Below are 16059 nucleotides of genomic sequence, written 5' to 3'. Positions count from 1 at the left end.
ATACTATTGAATCTTAAAAATAAATTAAATGATATAAATTTATTTTATAAAGCTCAAAAATAAACAAAACATATATTATAATGAAAGGTTTTAAACTCTGCAATCAGGGCCAGAGGCACGACCCAACAGCTAAGAGCAGGGTGCTGCCCTTCCAGGGGACCCGAGTCCCAGCACCCAGAACCAGCAGCTCACACTGCTCTGGAGCTCCAGCGGCAGGGGATCTAGAGTGTGCAGCCTCCATGTGCATCTGTGCTTATGTGCACATGCTCACATACATATGCAAACTTAAAGATCATAGAAACAAACCTTGAAGACAAAAGAATCACTGTAATAAATCCAGCAATAACAAAAGGAAATATCTCTAAGAGCAGAGAGGAGAGATGAGCAGTAGGTAAACGGAATGGTGCTGGCGACAGGCCAAACTAAGGAAGCTTTCAGTGTTCATTTTATCTGTATTCTTCACAACGTCTATGTGTATATCTTTAATTTTTTATGTAATTACATCAAAATAAGTGCTATTAAATAACAAAGTTCACATACTTTGGTCCTGAAAACCAAGAAAATGGCTGGAATAGGGAGCGCTAAACCATGTAAGATGGCTGCTTCAGAACTAGAGGGTAAGCAGCCCCTGACAGACTTGCCTGCAGACAGAGCACGTCTGAATAAGGAGGGCATCGTCACCTTTGAAGGCACTGGCAGGCAAAAACTGGCTACATTTCTTGTTTAAGACTTTTCACCTAGGAGTGAGCCACACTATGAAATGGATCAAGATGAGGAGCTAAACTGCAGAGATTCTCCTCCCTCCCACCCGGGACTCACTCGCTTCTCTTCTTGGTTTTATTGGATGAAGAACCACAGAAAATGCAATCCCAGGTAATAGATAATAAACAGCTAGAGAGTGGGAGCGACAGGAGAGCCACAAGGAGCCACTCCAGATTATAGAAATAAACTTTGCCCCAATCTCTGGGTAGCCCTGAACTATAAGAACTGTATGCAGTATAGGGCATGTGCCCCTGGAACATAAATATGGACAGGGCTTGTGACCATTTTGATACAGTGTGCCTCATGCGTCTAGGCCTTAAGTTTTAGTCTTGCCCATGAGAACATGGACTCTTAGACTGTGAAGCCACCAGAAAGTCACAGCCCTGAGAGGTCGCATCCCCACTGGGCCTTGCCCTTCAGCACACCCTCTATCATCTACTAGATGACCAATGGCTATCCTCCACCAGCAGCACATGACACAGGCATTAAGCCCAGTTCCACCTGAATGCCTGACACACAAACTGTGAGGTCTAAGAAAACAGAGCTGCTGCTTAGAGCAAGCAACAGAGAACCAAACTATCGGAATCCACAGTTCACAGACAGAAAAGACTAGGTAGCTATTATACTAGAAAAGAGCTGCATACTTCTTCAATAATAATTACAGTGGATATTACAAACACCAATCTCTATTCACAATTATATTCCCATTTTCCATGTAAGTTTTCCTTTTATTAACAGAAGAAAAAAAGTTCACCAGATCTGTTTGTGACTTAGGTAAATCAGCAAAACATTTCAATGGCTCACTTAAAGAGGAATTCTGAGATTCCCTGAAAACATTTAAGCTGAGGTTTCCCTGAATCCCACCCAACTATACTCCTGAGGGTTTATAACAGGCAAGCAGACTTGTGGCTCTGAATGAAGAGTGAGTCCAAACAACCAAGTCTTCCTTAACTGCAAGACAACTTCCCTAAGTTGGAGCATTTTTAAATGCCGTCCCTCTTAAGTTGGACACATCCATCTACTTTTCTACTAAAGCCAAGCCTGCAGATCAGGAAGCTAGGGTCCTGGACTTGCATTTATAAAAGTGTTCTAAAAGAAAACTTCCTCTCTGAGCACTTAATCCTTTCTTACAGTCAGGCCCGGCAGCTTCACTCCTGGAAAGAAAGAACATGGGAGTGGAAGCAGGTGCAGGGGGTGAGGGGGTGAGGGGTGAGAGAAGCCGCTCCCGCCACTTCCTGTGGGCAGTGCAACGGAACCTGCATAAGCATCCTGAACAGAATCAAGTGCCCTTACCCAGGCCACAGAGCCCAGCGCGCCGTTTAATTAGCCCCTTACACTTAGCTGCTTTTGTCTCAAATTATGAAAAAGTGTTTTGGGATCCCAGCTGAATCTTTTGTGGTCTCCTGATTCAAACACAAGAAAACGTCCTCAGTGCTAAACACTAATGAATAGGAACCTATATTCAACAAAACTGTCACAGGAATACATTTCTCCTCTCCTAAAGTTTCAACTCTAGAGAAATAATGCTGTCCCGTTACCAAAGCAAGGAGAGGCTGCAGGGCTAAGCCGTACAATGAAGCACAAGATCTGGGTTGGAAGTAAAATGAGCACCAGGGTAGGAAGCAGCGCTAACATTCAACACTTCTCACTGAGGCCTTTCCTCCTGCTGAAGACAGACGCACCATTGAGAAAATCATATTTAAGGGAAAACTGCTGACAGCTCATCAATTGATTTTCAATGAAAATGCTAAAAAAAAATTAATAAAGAAGTTAAGCCGTTGAAATACAGTTTCACCAATTAGCTTAATGTCAGAGAATTCTAATTAGGCGCCTTGAGATTGCTATTTAGTGTTTAAGCCTTCAGAGTGCCAAATTCTCCTTTTCACACAAACTGGTTGCAAAATTAAAGACATTAGGCAGCCTTAATTACATTATCAGAACAGCTGGGATTAGGCAATCTCTGAAGTCAGGACGGCATTCTTTTGTCCCTGGATGGAAATCCCTGGCTTTCCAGGGTGCTGGATTTTGGTGCTATTCCATATCTCTCCCATACAAAGCAAGCTGCCTTAGAAACAAAAAAATTTGCAGACAAAGAACTGAGTAACGCGCAACAAATAATGAACACATTACCAAAAAAGAAAAGGTAGGTGCAAAGATTAAGCTTGAAATCAGTAGGTTTTGCTAACACCTACTGGCAGCTGGCCTGGCAACCCTCTGGTGACAGTCAGACTGAGGGAAAGCTCACTGGGCCAGTGGAGACAACTCTGTTATCTAAAGCTGAAGCCCATTTCCCGGCCTCATCCCACGGGTGGGCACCAGCAGCTATTGTTTTTACACATTCTTGCCAACACAATACCTGCTCTGTGCTTACACTGTTCACTAAGCTATGTTTTCTTGCTCCTGGGAGTCCTCTTTTTAACTCTAATTTCTTAAGCAACAGGATATCCTCTCTAGACTCCTCCTGACTTCCTTCTGTGTTCCTTGAAACAACCCATTTTTTAAGGACTCACTAAAGAGCTTGGTTTTTAACAGAAAGATGGAGGAAATGAGGATTCGTAGCAGGAATACCTCGAATCCCTTCAGAGTGAGTAGTTGCTCTGCTAACCTTTAACCAAACAGCTTCCCCAATTCCCAACTCTTCCCAAGCCCAAAACTGTTCTAACTCCTGAATTCTAATTTTCAAATGTAGTCGTGGGGCTAGAAAGATGGCTTAGTGGGTAAAGGCACTTGCTGCCAAGCCTGATCAATTCCCAGGACCCACATCATGGAAGGAGGGAACCTTTCTGCAAGTTATCCTTGGACCTTCATCACACACACACACACACACACACACACACACACACACACACACACTCAAGTAGTAAAAAAAAAAAAAAAAAAAAAAAATCAATCTTAGCTGTGGAATGTGTTTTCCTCCCAGCTGGCAATCCGTCCCCTGGATCACTGCTCTCACCTCCCTGGCCAGCCCATTCTTGGCCTGCTTATCCCCAAACCTTCTCTGCAATTGAAAATCCAGTTCATACCACATGTAGAGTGAAATCCAAATGTGTGGACTCTAGCAAGCCCATCTCTGCCCAGCTGATCAGCTCACACTGCTTTAATAGATGAGCTGGGGCTAGAGAGATGGCTCAGAGGGTGAGACTTTGCTGCTCTTGCAGAAAACAGTTGGATTCTCAGCCCTCACACAGGGCAGCTCACAACCACCTGTGACTCCAGGGGACTCGAGGCTTTGCGCCTCTGTGGGCACCTGAATGTACACACAAGTGTGAGCAGGTTCTCTCTCTCTGTCTCTTGTCTCTGTCTCTGTCTGTCTGTCTGTCTGTCTGTCTGTCTCTCTCTCTCTCTCTCTCTCTCACACACACACACACACACACACACACACGCACACACACACACCTCCTCCATCTGTCCATCTATCTTCCTTCTGTATACCCAGCACCAGCGCCTAGGAGTAAGCCAGGAACAGAAGGTAGAGTCTAAGAAACATTTGTTAATTGAGTAAATTATATCACCTAAAGCCACGCTTCATTTCCAACATTACAAGGAACAGGGGCAAACAGCTCAACACAAGATATAGCAACACATTACAAGAATATTTAGAATACAGACTTTTCACAATAGGAAAAAAAAAAAACTAAGTAACTCGTGAAAAATTATACTTCAAACTACACACAGATTCTATTAGATTGGGATGTATACATATCTAAAATGACAACAAAACTAATTTTATCAAAGAAAATAAAATTCTTCATGAAAACCATTAAAGCACCTGTCCTGCCAATTCCAGTCGCTTGTTGCCATAATAGTCTCTGTCATCGACCTTGTTATCTCCTTGGGCCAGGATCACCCTTCGCACCATCACTGCAGTGTAGATACACTTAGCTCGGAAATTGAATTCCTTCACCTGAAAATCAGAAATCGGAGAAACAATTTGAGATGATGTATCCTAAATTAAAGTGCCTCAAAAAAAGAGTCAATGTTAGTGCATCCCGGTAAGAAAGCGACGCACTGTTATAATGCTCACCACGTCAGAAAATCCAGCTCATCTAAACTCCCCAAGAGGTATACGGGCTTTCCATCTCCGCATTTACTGCCTGAGCTAGTTTTCCTTCAAAGATGATACAGTAACTGCTTCACTTCCCATGTCCTCCATGCTACTCAGCCACTGCCCACTGAGGACTGCCAGCTACTGTCCACTCAGCTACTGCCCACTGAGGACTGCCAGCCACTACCCACTGTGGAAGCCAGCCACTGTCCTCTGTGGACTGCCGGCCACTGCCATCTGTGAAAGGCAGTCACTGCCCACTGTGGACTGGCCTGTGGTGAGTCCGACTAAGATATAGCAGAAATGATGCCACCCCAGGTCTAGACTGACCTCTAAGTACACTGCACTTTCACTACCTGTCACGAGCCCTGAGTCTTCAGAGGGCAAGCCCAGGACACTGTGGAAAAGCAGTACATTCTGCTATGAGTGAGGAGGCGGGGTGGTAACTATCACAGGACGCCACTCTCTGCTACCATCTGCAACTTCATGACAGGCCCACGACAAAAAATCCCTCTCTCTTTGGGTGAAGGCTAGTGAACACAGACTAAAGATACAACACTGAGAGGAGTCATACAAGAGTCATACTCGGCCACTGAGGTTTGAAGCTTTTTGTTACGCAATGATAAGAAATAATTTATATTCTCAGTATTTACAAAACTCTGTTGCATTTTATTTTCCTGATCTTAATGCTGGGTAAGTTGCATTGATCATCTAACTCTTCTGGCTGTTTAATAACTGATAATGGTTGTTTTGCTTATCAAGGAGAAAAATAAAGATTTTATTAATAATATTTTTAATCTTCAACAAAGCCCAGTTCACACTCCCCTTTCACATACATAAATACTAGTGGACTTAAGAGGCAAAAGTAAACATAAATATTCATAGCAACCATTCCTGCTGTGCTGTGTAACTCATTTTACCCACCTCCCCTAGAAACCCAACGCTAGACCTGAACTGAAATCCCTTCTGAGCACAGGGCTAATGTCATAAAGAATCACATGGGACGCGGGATCGCTCAACTCTAATGGTTGACATGACTTGTGGACAACCAACAGCAGTTGAGACTATGCTTGGGGGATGGGGGGCGGGGCAGAAACACAAATGACCTGAAGTGAGCAAGCTCTAAAATGAGCATGGCGTGCTGCAACCAATGTCAACAGAACCCTGACCTTTTGGATCTCATCACTCTTACTAGTGAAGGCTTTCAAATCTGTGTATGTATCACGGGCACCTGGGACTTGTGAAAATATATATGGCCAGCCTGAGTGAGGGCAGTTTCACTATTGCTAACTGGTTCCCAGGCAGTTGTCCAGGGGGTGCTCCTGAGCCTGGGTCTTGAGGAACAACAAATATTGCTTTACCTTGGTAATACCTTACGTTCCTTTATCGCTTCCAAAGTTTTAACTTGGATTTAAAAACAAAAACAAAAACCGGTCTTAAAATATTTAAAAACTGTTAAGTCTTTTCCTAATTCATCTCTTCTTTAATGAAAGATGTATAGCCCACATTTAGAAATAGTACTTCAGTCTTTGCAAAAAAGCAAAGTAGTTGTGCCTTATGAGCCAAATTTAGCAAAGGTCTGCACAGCCAGCAGTGTTAAGGAGGCCTGTTCTGCATTATAGTATTAAGGTCAGCCAGGCTCCTACACCATCTTGGAAAACAAGAGCTCTCTGCAGAGCCTGCATCCCTGAATAATCGCAAGACTTGGGGGGAAGTAGTCTTACTCCATTATACTAATGAAGAAACTTAAGTTCAGAGAAATTCAAATTAGTGCAAGGAAAACCAAGAGTTCAAAACCAGGATCTGAACAACCACATCATAGCTCCAAAGCTCTTACTGCCTATTCCCATCACCCACTTTTGTTGTTTTGAATTTTAAACCCTTTTCAATCATCCAAAAGAGCTTAAAATTCAGTTCAGATATAGCTTCAATAACAACTTTGTATTTCTCCGAGTGAGATCACAGTCATATACCAGAAGCCATGGAACAGTGTAGATGTACGTATTGTTTGCTCCAAGTGTTCTAAGGTTAGAAAACGGAAGCTGACTGCCACCACAGGCCAGTCCACTTCCACCGATTCCCTGAAGGCTGCAACTCTGAATTATGAACTAGCTCATCCATGACAGCACAGTGGGTAGCTCTGACTTAGCAAAAGGAGCACACACATTCAATGCGGGAGGGAAAGGCTGCGCCTGGCAATGCACCACATGCCGATGGGTTAACAGGACACAAACAGGACCTACTTCACAGCCAGCAGACAGACGCCAGCCTTCTCTCTGTACACTCCCCCGTCAGGTAACCAAGCAAAGCATCCAGCTAACCTGGATGAACTTCCTCATAGGTGATGGAAGCTGGACAATGGACTTCCAGGCGCCGGGGAAGATCTCAGCCAATGAGCATCTTAAAAAGGGATGCAGCCAATACTGACTGCAACCTGCTGTCGATGGGGGTTAAGTTCCAGTGAGACAGTCCACTCCTCTTTAGAATACATTCCAAGCAGCATAAACCATTACACAGGAGTCTAGAAGGAATTAACGAGTCTCACAAGCACCACTCATAGCTGGCAATACTCACTGGTACGTGGGTCAGAATGGTAGAAGCCAGGAGTTCTCTTGCTTCTTCTATTTTGGTTTTCTTTGGTCCACCTCCCCACATTCTTTGTCTTCTTACTTTATTCCCTATATACTTCAATGCCTATTAAAAAAACAAAGTAATGCTTGAATTAAATTACTGGAGATCACTTATCAGTGCTGACCTGCTGTTACAAGCAAAAAAAAAAAAAAGCAAGGACCCGGGTTACACAGATTGCTGCACTGGGAACAAAGACTCAACATCACGAATCAATAACAAAATAATAGCACCCACTGCCTACCTTATGCATGGTTCCCTTCTGATTTCTAAATTGTCTTGTCCCTATAAAATTGATACATAATTGTTTGTAGGGAACTGAGAAACCACATATGTGCTTGTGTGTATGTGTCTAAGCAGCCATCAACTCTTCACTCAGAATGTCACTGCGGAATGCAGAGTTTCCCCATAAAGAAACCAAACCATGTGAAGACTGCTATGACAAGAGCTACAAAGAAAACAAAACCTAAATAAATCCAGGACTAAGACACTGTCATAAACTAGATGGCTTAATAATGTTTAAATATGACTTACAGTTTAAAGTCTTTCTCAAATAACCAATAAATTCATAATAGATCATTTTATTCCTAGCAGGTTTTAAAAAGCCCAAAACTAGGTGATTCTAAAGTTTTAGGTTCTATAATTTGCATAGCTATGGAAAGGACTTGGCTAGCTGAAACAACCCAGATTTCAACTATAAGCCTACAGTAGCTGGGTACTGTTATCAGTCTTTTCATCTCAACCCTTGGGAGGCAGAGGCAGGTGGATCTCTGTGAGTTCAAGGCCAGCTAGGGCTACATAGAGACCTTGTCTCAAAAAACAAACAAAACAAAACCCAAATAAACAAAACCCCCTCAGTGGTGAAAATGGTGTAATGATGGCATAGAGATCGACAAAGGGAAGCAAATCACAAGTCCAAAAAGAGCTTACACTGAGTGGTCAGCTGACTCTTGACACACGCCACAAAACAAGAAACTGTCCTTTCAAAAACCAGTGAGGAGACACGGCCGGTACCAAACACGGACAAGGAGCCTGGCCTCCAGTTCACACCAAAAGGAAGAAATGATTTGAGACAAGACTTTCGACCTGCTCAGAGGTGGTGCATGCAGATCTCTGCATGTGAGGCCGACCTGGTCTGCAGTGAGCTCCAAAACTGCCTGGGCTACCGAGTATTGAAAAACAAAAATGGAATACAACAAAAAAAGATTTTAGACCTAACATGGAAACTAAAACGATATGGTTTCTAGAAAGACACAGACAATATCCCAATGTAGAGTAGGCAAGTATATCCTTAAATGGGATATAGAGTAATAATTGTAAAGACAAACAGAAAAGTTTTTGATAATTTGTTTTTTTGTTTTTCCCCGAAGTTAAACAAGACTGAAAGAAAAAGAACAGAAAAGCAATGAAGTGGGTGAGTGAAATAGGTGAGTGTTCACAATGTAAAAGCTGGACACAGAATTTCTAGCCAGACCATTTTTATTGTTATTGTTGTTGTTGCTGCTGCTGTTGTTTTGGCCTTTTTTGGGTTTTGGAGACGGGGTTTCTCTGTGTAACTGCCCTAGCTGTCCTGGAACTCCCTCTGTAGACCAGGCTGGTCTTAATCTCTCAGAGATCCATTTGCCTCTGAATCCAGAGTGCCTCCACCACTGCCTGGCTCAGACTTCATTTTAAAAGGTCCCTGAAATTCATTAATAAAAAGATCAACAGCTTAATGAAGGTAGTGAACAAATGAATCTCACAGACAGGATCCAGGACCGATTCACACATGAAAAAGTGTTCTAATAGTTTGCCATGAGAGAAATGGTTAAGGCTGCAAAAAGGTAATTGTGCACCCTTGCTAGAACATCTAAAATTAAAAAGACATAACACGAAACACTATGAGAGCAAGAAGCAACCACACTTGAACACTGCAGCCAGTACTACAAAATGGTATGGTCGTCTGTGGATTGGAAAAGTGTGGTAGTTTTGACTTCACACACTGTTCTCAGGCCCAGTAATTCTACTCCTAAGTATTTACACAAAAGAAATGAAAATGTATCTATACAAAGATTTGCTGATAGTAGCACTGTTCATAGGAGCAAAAGCAAAAAAGATCCAAATGAGTATCAACACAGAAAGCGGGGGTCTGCTACCGTCATCTGAGGGGATATGATTAAGCAGTAAAGGGACAAAGTCCACGGTAGACAACACGAAAGGTCAGCAAACCACAAATAACAACCATTGGGAGAGTTCCACACAGTATGCTCAGCAACCACCAGCCGCATGTATACAACCTGACTCTACATAACGTTCTGGAACAACAAGATAAGGTAAAGCTATTGTAATGCCAGGAGGGGTCAGAGGGTGGAGGTGGGGGTCAGAGGGTGAAGGGGAACACAGAAGAGACTCATGGGATGGTAATGGTGGTACTGTACAGTTTGTAAAAATACAGTTACATGCCTAGATAGAGGCCGACCTGGTGGGAAGCACTTCCTGGTGACTTCTTAGAAAGCAACAACAAAAAACTGACGGAAGCAAGCCTGATGCAGAGGCAGCATGGTGCTCTCTCAACAGACATGTCCTCATAATACTTCTCCCCTCGGGAAAGGGCACACGAGTCCTCACTTCCTTGAGGAAAAAACGAGAGAGACACAAAGGAGAGGGGAATCCCTTCTGATGTAGCTTTTTTTGGTTTCTCAAGCCAGGGTTTCTCTGTGTAGCCCAAGCTGTCCTGGAACTCAGTCTGTAGACCAAGGTAGCCTTGAATTCAGAGATCCGTCTGCCTCTGCCTCCCAAGTGCTGGGATTAAAGGCGTGCGCCACCACCGCCTGGCCTGATGTAGCTTACATGCCATCCCTTTCCTGGGTACCCAACCATGTCACTTTCTCACAGAGAGGGCTATAGGAAGGGCCAACATTCTCAGGTAGGCCAAAGTATTATCCCTAGCAACATCCCCTCAAAAGCAAAGAGAACCTTTTCTATACACCAGATTCCTGGACAATGATGAAAAACATATAAGCATCACAAAGCTAAGGCTTCAGAACAGACAAAATGATGCAGGCTAAAAACAGGCATAAAAACAAAACACCCTTCATTTTAAGCAATCCACAGAAGCACCACATCTTCAAAAGGCTAATTATGGTATAACAGTTTTCTCCAAGATGGAAACATTCCATCCTGCAGGGAAGCTCCAAGAGCAGGAAGATAAACGACTCAAGATAGTTTCAGGAAGTCCCTAAAATTGACCAGACGCACTACACCCCTCTTTGCCAGAGTACACAATTCAAGATGAGAGTTCACCTCAAAGAGGTGAACCTAAGGTAAGCAGAGCTACAAAGAAGGCTCTAAAATTTAGAGTATCAACACAGAAAGGGGAAGTCTGCTACCGTCATCAGAGAGGATATGGAAAAAGCAGAAACCAGCTGAGCTGGAAGAGACACTCTTCAACCTGTTGCGCTTCCTGCAAGCTGTGCAATGAAATTCCCAGCTTCCCAGCTTTTATGAGATTCACCCATGACGATGGCGTGGGTTTTGGTAAGGCAGCTGTCTTTGAGTCCTTTCTGCTCCTGTAAGCAACCCTCTTATCCATTCTCTTCCAATAAAATTCACCAAGTTTGACTTTGGCCTGCTGTCCATCCTTTGGCCTGCTGTGAGATCCTTATCTGGGGTGAGCAGACACGTGTGTTATGTCTCTCAGGAGACGTTCTGTCACACACCACCACTCCACAATGACGCGCACTTGCTTTGTCCTCACTCCTGATACTATATGGTCAGTGTACTTTACCATTTGGTTATTATTAACCCGGCACACGGACTGTAAATACTTGCAAATTCACACTTTCTGTTCAGGGAAACAAGACATTTCTTCTTATATTAACTAATTCTATCTTCCTTCCATCTTTTCTCTGAACCAATCTAATGGAGTTAGCTGAAAAGTTTCTGTCAGTGTCTACTGATGAATGTGAATGTGAGTTTCTAACGCACTGTGTAGCCCTTGCTTCAGTTCTGTAACGCTGAGGGCTATCTGACCAACATGGTTAAACTGTGTAACAGAGCTCAGCAGAGCCCTCTGCCATCAGAACACTCTTGTGTTGCAACCAGAGCAGCACATCTCCCAGAGCTGTTCTTGTTCAAATGACTGGTGCTCAGTTTCTACCTCCTGCCCTTTTTTTACCGTTTCCTGTCCATGCTCTTAGATACTAGGCATGATTCCCTAACTTTTTACTGAAGATTCCTGCCTATCAAATATTTCACCTACAAAAAAGGCCAAAAGTAAGTAGTACCCCTAAGCCAAACAATACTTCCTGATGTTGCTTGCCAATTATTTGAGTCACTTATCCATTAACCACAGAGAAAGAGTAGCAAAGAACAGTCTATAATGAGCTGTGCTTTGGAATTATGCATATTTAAGTATGATATTAAGCTTCCTAAGAGTGTGACTTAATCTAAAAACCATCAAGACTGACTTGATTTCAAAACATACATAAATTCATCCTGGGGGGGGGGGGGTTGGGTCAAAAGAAAAACACCCAGAATTTGTATTTTCCTGTATCTCACACACTAGACAATGTGCATATGGACACATTCAAACCATGTACTGTAGTTCTACAGAGACATATCCCTGGCTCCCTGAGGACACAGGATTGCCACATGGACCGTGGACTTAGTGTAAGCCAACACATTATAAAAAAAAGCCCAAGTGCTGGGACTCCCACACATGAGAAAAGTGTGTTTTTAAGAAGTATAATGTTTTAAAGCATGTCTATACACATGGATTTCCCTAACATCATCTTAGAGTCTTGACCTCAGATCCCAAGGGTCTCACCAGGTATATCTGAGGTCAGTGAAGACCCTGAGGTAATAGAAGAAACTATTCTTGAAGCTTTCTCCATCTTACAGCAATTAGGAATTCAGAAAATAGGATAGAGACCGAACAGATATAATTGGAAGTTGAGAATGAAAAGGATATTAAGAGCTAAGGATACAGCTCATTGGCAGAGTGCCTGCTTAGCAGGTACAAAGTGCTGGCGTTGGTCCCTGTGGTATTATATGAGAAATGTCTCCCCTCACGTATCTGAACACTTGGTCCCCAGTTGGTGGTTATGGAACCCTCAAGTAGTCCAGCTATGTTAGAGGAAGTATGTCACTGGGAGGGAGAGGAGGATGTGACAGTGGCCTTGCCCGAATTCCTGCTCTCTTGCCACTTCCTTTGTGTGGACACAAATGTCATCAGGCAGCTTCCTGATCCTGCTTCCTGCTCCATGCCTTCACTGTCAGACTCTACCTCTCTGGAACTCCAACCAAAATGAAATCTTCTTTCCACTGTTTTTGGACATGGTGTTTAATCATGGCAACACGCCCCAAAAGCACCATCAAAAAGATAGTAAAGAGAAAATGGAACAGGTAAATCTAGATTAACAATGCCAGAGTTTTAAAAGTGTATCATTCCCTGGAATGAACAGGGGAAATGTTGCTTGTTACTGAAGCATGCAAGAAGCCTCCTGCCTGCGAAGGCTGACGATGTGCAGCGTGTAGGCCAGTTCATTCCTCCAGTTTACAGAGTGAGTCAAAAGAACATTTGTGCTGCTCTTCTCCTCGGCAGCCTTCCCAACTCCACACCTCCAACGCCTTTGCAGTGGCCGCTTACTGAGATGAACAGCGCTGTGGTTGTCTCAATCCACAGCAAAGGACATCAAGAAAGGACACACCTGCATCTGGGTGAAGATCTGAGCTTTCTGGCACTCCTCCAAGCTGGGCCCAAATGCAGCCATCACGTGCTCCTCTGTTCCAATCATCTGCACGATTTCCTGGTCACTCTCCACACCCATGGCCTAGGAAGGGAAGAAAAGATGGCAGAGTGTTGGCTTTGTATCCCCTCACTGACATTTGCTTATGCTAATCTGCCATTGTGTGTGGGTATTACTTCTAAGCAAAAGCCAGCTCTTCCCTCAGAAACGGTGCCATCTGGCATCGGCAGCCACGGCCCAGGCTCACGAGAACCTGAAACAGAAACTGCCGTTCGGGAGAGGAAGGCAAACATCCTCAAACATTTTTCTGCATGTGTACAGCCCTCTCAATTTTTTTGAAATATTTTAAGAGTTTCACCATGAAGAAATAAGGGAAGTCGAGTGGAGAGGCCCGGTCGTGGCAAGAGCAAATAAAAGCAAGACCCCCAAAGGTAGTGGCTCAAAAAAGAACACTGCTGAACCTGAGTGTGACCCTGACTAGTTTTGCTAGGTCATCTCTTTCTGAAAACATCAAGTCACTCACTCATCAAGAGAATTTTCCTAAAGGATGTCTTAGTTCCGTATTCTAGAGACACCATATACTATGCAAACTTTAAAGAGATATTTAAAATGTAGAACAAACGTAGCCGGCCTAAGGAACCCTCTTAAGTGTCCCTAGGTGGCAGTGGCCTCACGCCTCTGTAGGTCCCGAGAGGTCCTAGGCCTAATGACTTCTTCAGACACGTGTCTGGAATGCTGCCAGGTGGAGACACAGCATATGCCCACTAACCTCTCTGGATGCTGTAATGACCTGTTTCTTAGAAGTCAGGGGAAAGTCATGTTTGCATCAAAATGTCTTCCTTCGGCTTTGAGAGGAGACTGAACAAGAGGCTGACTGTCTAGTCAGGCTTGTCTTCTTCTCAGTTCTCTTCCACACAAAAGAGAAGGAAGCTGAGTCCCCAGGCCCAACCAAGGGCACTGTCCTATAAACCACTGAGAGGGCGGCCATCTATCTGGAAGGCGTGACTCCTTAGTCTTCCTGAGACCGTGCCAACTCTAACACCATCATGTACTTTCTTCTATCGCAGGTACAGAGGCAGCAGCCATGGCACTCTTCTAGCTCAAAGTCCTATGATCACACATTGAACCGTGAAAATCCTGAAGACCTGGGGGATGATGCTAACTAAGCTGCTATGTCCCTTTTATACCAACTGAGGGGAGCTTGAAGATGTCCCCACGGCCCCTAGTACCAACTCCTCTGATCACAGAGTTCATTTGGTGACTCCCCTCTGTGGGAAGAAGTGACTCAGCTTTGGAAGCCTGGTTTTACAGGCTCTGTAGTTTCCTGCTTGTTCCTGCTGCCAAATCATGAGGGTACACATGAAGAATGTGAGAAGGTTGAGAGGTTAGGAAAAACAAAAAAACAAAATAAAAAACCCTTCTTTCCATGTTGGCTGTGGCCACTGCCCTGCTCTAACTCAGCAAGAGGACAACAGTTAGACAGACAGACTGATAGCAGAAAGACAGTGTGCCAGAACCACCCAGCCAAGTAACCCCCACACTGCTGACCAACAAAACCAGGATGTGCTTTGCAGTTATTTATGAGTTGGCATTTCCCCTCCTAAAACACAGAGAGAGGCTGACAAAACTCAGGAAATGCAAGAAACTTCAGGGACTCAGGAAGCTGATGAAGCTTACAAGACTCAGAAAATTTTAGAACATGGCCAGATGTGTGGTGGCGCATGCCTCTAATCTCAGCACTCAAGAGGCAGAGGCAGGTGGATCTCTTGAGTTCCAGGCTGGCCTGATCTACACACTGAGTTCTAGATGAGCCAGGGCCAAATAGTAAGACTTTGTCTCGAAAAAAAGCAAAATAGAATGTAAGAACTCAGGAGGTCCTTCTCCAGTTACACAAGTCTGAACAAACTGTGGGGGGAGCAGACCCTTTGCTGAACAGGGAGCTCTAAGAACTCGGCTCTTGTGAGCTGTGTGTCACCTAGACCTGCACAGCTCTTTTGGCTATGCAGCCGCCTTGAGTCAGGCATGCTCCTGTAAGATGGAACCGTCTCGTTGGCCAGTTGTTACCCATCTGAGGTTTGTCCATGCTTGTCCAGGTCTCCCCAGGAAAAGCAATACAACAGGGCGGCAACTCAGACACAGCTCAGAGAGCGAATGTAAAAGCAGTAGCAATTAAATCCCCTAGATGATTTTACGTGAGACAAACTAGGCTTGGACTCTTAATCCTCCTGCCTCAGCTTCCCGAGTGATTATAAGCATGCACTCCCACAAGTGGCTTCACACTTTTCCTTTACAAATAAATTCTCAAGACTCAGATCCCATTTTTATTAATTTCTACAGTCCTTCTATCTCTAACATGATAAGAAGCATTTATTCAAGTAGCTGCTAACGATAAATGTCGTTATGTTAAAAACATATACATCATTAAAGCAGCCTTTTATGATTAATCGGTTAGCAGCTCAAAAAGTGACCAGTTTTAACTTTTTAAACAAAGGGGAAAAAAAAAACCAGGCATGCTAACATCTGAACCATTAAATAAGTCCACTGGGCTTATATTAGAACTTTTTACTTCAGTAGCCTCTAAATACAAAGAGACTACAAACTTGATTGCCTACTTTGGTGTTTAACAGGAACAAATTTAATAAAAACAAATCATTTCTCGATCATCATTTAGTTGGCCACTTAAGGTGTCCTGGTGTGAAATGTAAGTAGTAGTTTTTAAATTGTTTATCACTTTGGAATGGTTTAAAATATATCTAATCAGAATACTTGGGCCCTCCACACATGCCTAAGCTGGGAAAGAAACCATGCCAAGCAATGGTGAACGAGACCATGAGCAGAAAGCATGCGCACTGCCAACCAAGCAATGGTGAACGAGACCATGAGCAGAAAGCATGC

General features: G+C 43.7%; 1 protein-coding gene across 1 annotated transcript in view; it reads right to left on the bottom strand.

Moving 5' to 3' along the window:
• The window catches only part of Polr3b (RNA polymerase III subunit B), a 102955-nt gene that overhangs the window by 65003 nt on the left and 21893 nt on the right, over positions 1-16059 (bottom strand). The window contains exons 10-12 of the mRNA XM_021174599.2: positions 13126-13248; positions 7382-7501; positions 4532-4666 (exon numbers count right to left, since the gene is read on the bottom strand). Of these exons, the coding sequence (XP_021030258.1) occupies positions 4532-4666; positions 7382-7501; positions 13126-13248 (378 nt within the window). The remainder of the gene's footprint in view (positions 1-4531; positions 4667-7381; positions 7502-13125; positions 13249-16059) is intronic.

The sequence above is a fragment of the Mus caroli genome, chromosome 10, assembly GCF_900094665.2.
Source record: "Mus caroli chromosome 10, CAROLI_EIJ_v1.1, whole genome shotgun sequence".
NCBI lineage: Eukaryota > Metazoa > Chordata > Mammalia > Rodentia > Muridae > Mus > Mus caroli.
The sequence above is the reverse complement of the archived record's forward strand: the minus strand, read 5'-3'. Positions and strand labels throughout refer to the sequence as shown.